General features: G+C 62.6%; 1 protein-coding gene across 1 annotated transcript in view; it reads right to left on the bottom strand.

Annotated features, from left to right (window-relative positions):
- The window catches only part of LOC130588126 (carnitine O-palmitoyltransferase 1, muscle isoform-like), a gene marked incomplete at its 3' end in the record, with an annotated part of 3009 nt that extends 2744 nt beyond the window's left edge, over positions 1-265 (bottom strand). Inside the window, exon 1 of the mRNA XM_057389086.1 lies at positions 71-265. Within this exon, the coding sequence (XP_057245069.1) occupies positions 71-265 (195 nt within the window). The remainder of the gene's footprint in view (positions 1-70) is intronic.
- Between the last annotated feature and the right edge of the window lie 2400 nt (positions 266-2665).

Genomic DNA, 2665 nt, shown 5'->3' with positions numbered 1-2665 from the left:
GATCCCATCCCATTCCCATAGATCCCATCCCATAGATCCCATTCCCACCCCACAGATCCCATTCCCATACCCGGAAGTGTGCCAGCTGCAGGGAGATCTGGATGAAGGCGTCGGGGCTGGTGCGGCAGCGTTTGATGAGCCCTTTGCCGAAGGTGGAGAAGGCGAAGCAGCAGAAATCCACATCGTCTGCCAACGCCTGCGCCACCCGCAGCGAGCTCTCGATGGCAGCGACACCCTGGGGACATGGCACGGTATGGCACGGCATTGTACCTGTACCAACGCCTGTGCCACCTGCAGGGAGCTCTCGATGGCCGCGACACCCTGGGGACATGGCATGGCATGGCACAGTGTGGCATTGTACCCACACCTGTACCAGCGCCCGTGCCACCCACAGAGAGCTCTCGATGGCAGCGACACCCTGGGGACATGGCACGGCATGGCATGGCACGGTGTGGCATTGTACCCACACCCGAACCAGTGCTTGCGCCACCCACAGAGAGCTCTCGATGGCCGTCACACCCTGGGGACACCAAATGGCATGGGATGGCACGGCATTGTACATGTGCCCAAACTTGTGTCACCTGCAGAGAGCTCTCGATGGCCGCAATACCCTGGGGACATGGCACAGGATGGCACGGCATGGCATGGCATGGCATTGAGCCTGTGCCCACAGCCGTGCCACCTGCAGGGAGCTCTCGATGGCAGCGACACCCTGGGGACACCGCATGGCATGGGATGGCATGGCACGGCATGGCATTGTACCCACACCTGTACCAGCGCCCGTGCCACCCACAGAGAGCTCCCGATGGCCACCACATCCTGGGGACATGGCATGGGATGACATGGCACGGCATGGCACTGTACCCACACCAGTGCCACCTGCAGAGAGCTCTCGATGGCCGCGACACCCTGGGGACATGGCACGGCATGGCACGGCATGGCATTGTACCTGTACCAATGCCTGTGCCACCCACAGGGAGCTCTTGATGGCAGCAACACCCTGGGGACACCGCATGGGATGGCACGGCATGGGATGGCATTGAACCTGTGCCCACACCAGTGCCACCCGCAGCGAGCTCTCGATGGCAGCGACACCCTGGGGACATGGCACGGGATGGCACAGCACGGCACGGTATGACATTGTACCCACGCCTGTGCCACCCGCAGAGAGCTCTCGATGGCAGCCACACCCTGGGGACATGGCATGGCATGGGATGGCATGGCATGGGATGGCATGGGATGGCATTGAACCTGTACCCACAGCCGTTCCATCCGCAGAGAGCTCTCGATGGCAGCCACACCCTGGGGACATGGCATGGCATGGGATGGCATTGTACCCACACCTGTGCCACCTGCAGAGAGCTCCCGATGGCAGCGACACCCTGGGGACATGGCATGGCATGGCATGGCACGGTATGGCACGGCATTGTACCTGTACCAACGCCTGTGCCACCTGCAGGGAGCTCTCGATGGCAGCCACACCCTGGGGACATGGCATGGGATGGCATGGTATGGCATTGTACCCACACCTGTGCCACCCGCAGAGAGCTCTCGATGGCAGCCACACCCTGGGGACATGGCATGGCATGGGATGGCACGGCACAGTATGGCATTGTACCCATACCTGTGCCAGTGCCCACGTCACCCGCAGAGAGCTCTTGATGGCAGTGACACCATGGGGACATGGCATGGGATGGGATGGCACGGTATGGCATGGCATGGGATGGCATTGTACCCACACCCGTGCCACCCACAGAGAGCTCTCGATGGCAGCCACACCCTGGGGACACTGCACAGCATGGCATTGAACCTGTACCAGCGCCTGTGCCACCCGGAGGGGGGCTCTCGATGGCCGCGACACCCTGGGGACATGGCATGGCATGGGATGGCATGGCACGGTATGGCATTGTACCCACACCTGTGCCACCCACAGAGAGCTCTCGATGGCCGCGACACCCTGGGGACATGGCATGGCACGGCATGGCATTGAACCCACACCTGTACCAGTGCCCGTGCCACCCGCAGGGAGCTCTCGATGGCAGTGACACCCTGGGGACATGGCACAGCATGGCATTGAACCTGTACCAGCGCCTGTGCCACCCGGAGGGGGGCTCTCGATGGCCGCGACACCCTGGGGACACCGCATGGCATGGGATGGCATGGCACGGTATGGCATTGTACCTGTACCAATGCCTGTGCCATCCAGAGGGAGCTCTCGATGGCCGCCACACCCTGGGGACATGGCATGGCATGGGATGGCACGGCATGGCATTGTACCCACGCCCGTGCCACCCGCAGAGAGCTCTCGATGGCCGCGACACCCTGGGGACATGGCATGGGATGGCATGGGATGGCATTGTACCCACACCTGTGCCACCCGCAGAGAGCTCTCGATGGCAGCCACACCCTGGGGACACTGCATTGCATGGGATGGCACGGTATGGGATGGCATTGAACCTGTACCCACACCCGTGCCACCCACAGAGAGCTCCCGATGGCAGCCACACCCTGGGGACATGGCACAGCATGGCATTGAACCTGTACCAGTGCCCGTGCCACCTGCAGAGAGCTCTCGATGGCAGCGACACCTTGGGGACATGGCATGGCATGGGATGGCATGGCATGGCGTTGAACCTGTGCCCACACCCGTGCCACCCGCAGGGAG

The sequence above is a fragment of the Malurus melanocephalus genome, unplaced genomic scaffold (assembly GCF_030028575.1).
Source record: "Malurus melanocephalus ecotype Western Australia unplaced genomic scaffold, MMel_1.1 scaffold_3426, whole genome shotgun sequence".
In the NCBI taxonomy this organism is placed as follows: Eukaryota; Metazoa; Chordata; class Aves; order Passeriformes; family Maluridae; genus Malurus; species Malurus melanocephalus.
Note: the sequence above shows the minus strand (reverse complement) of the source record. Positions and strands in the feature narration are given on the sequence as shown.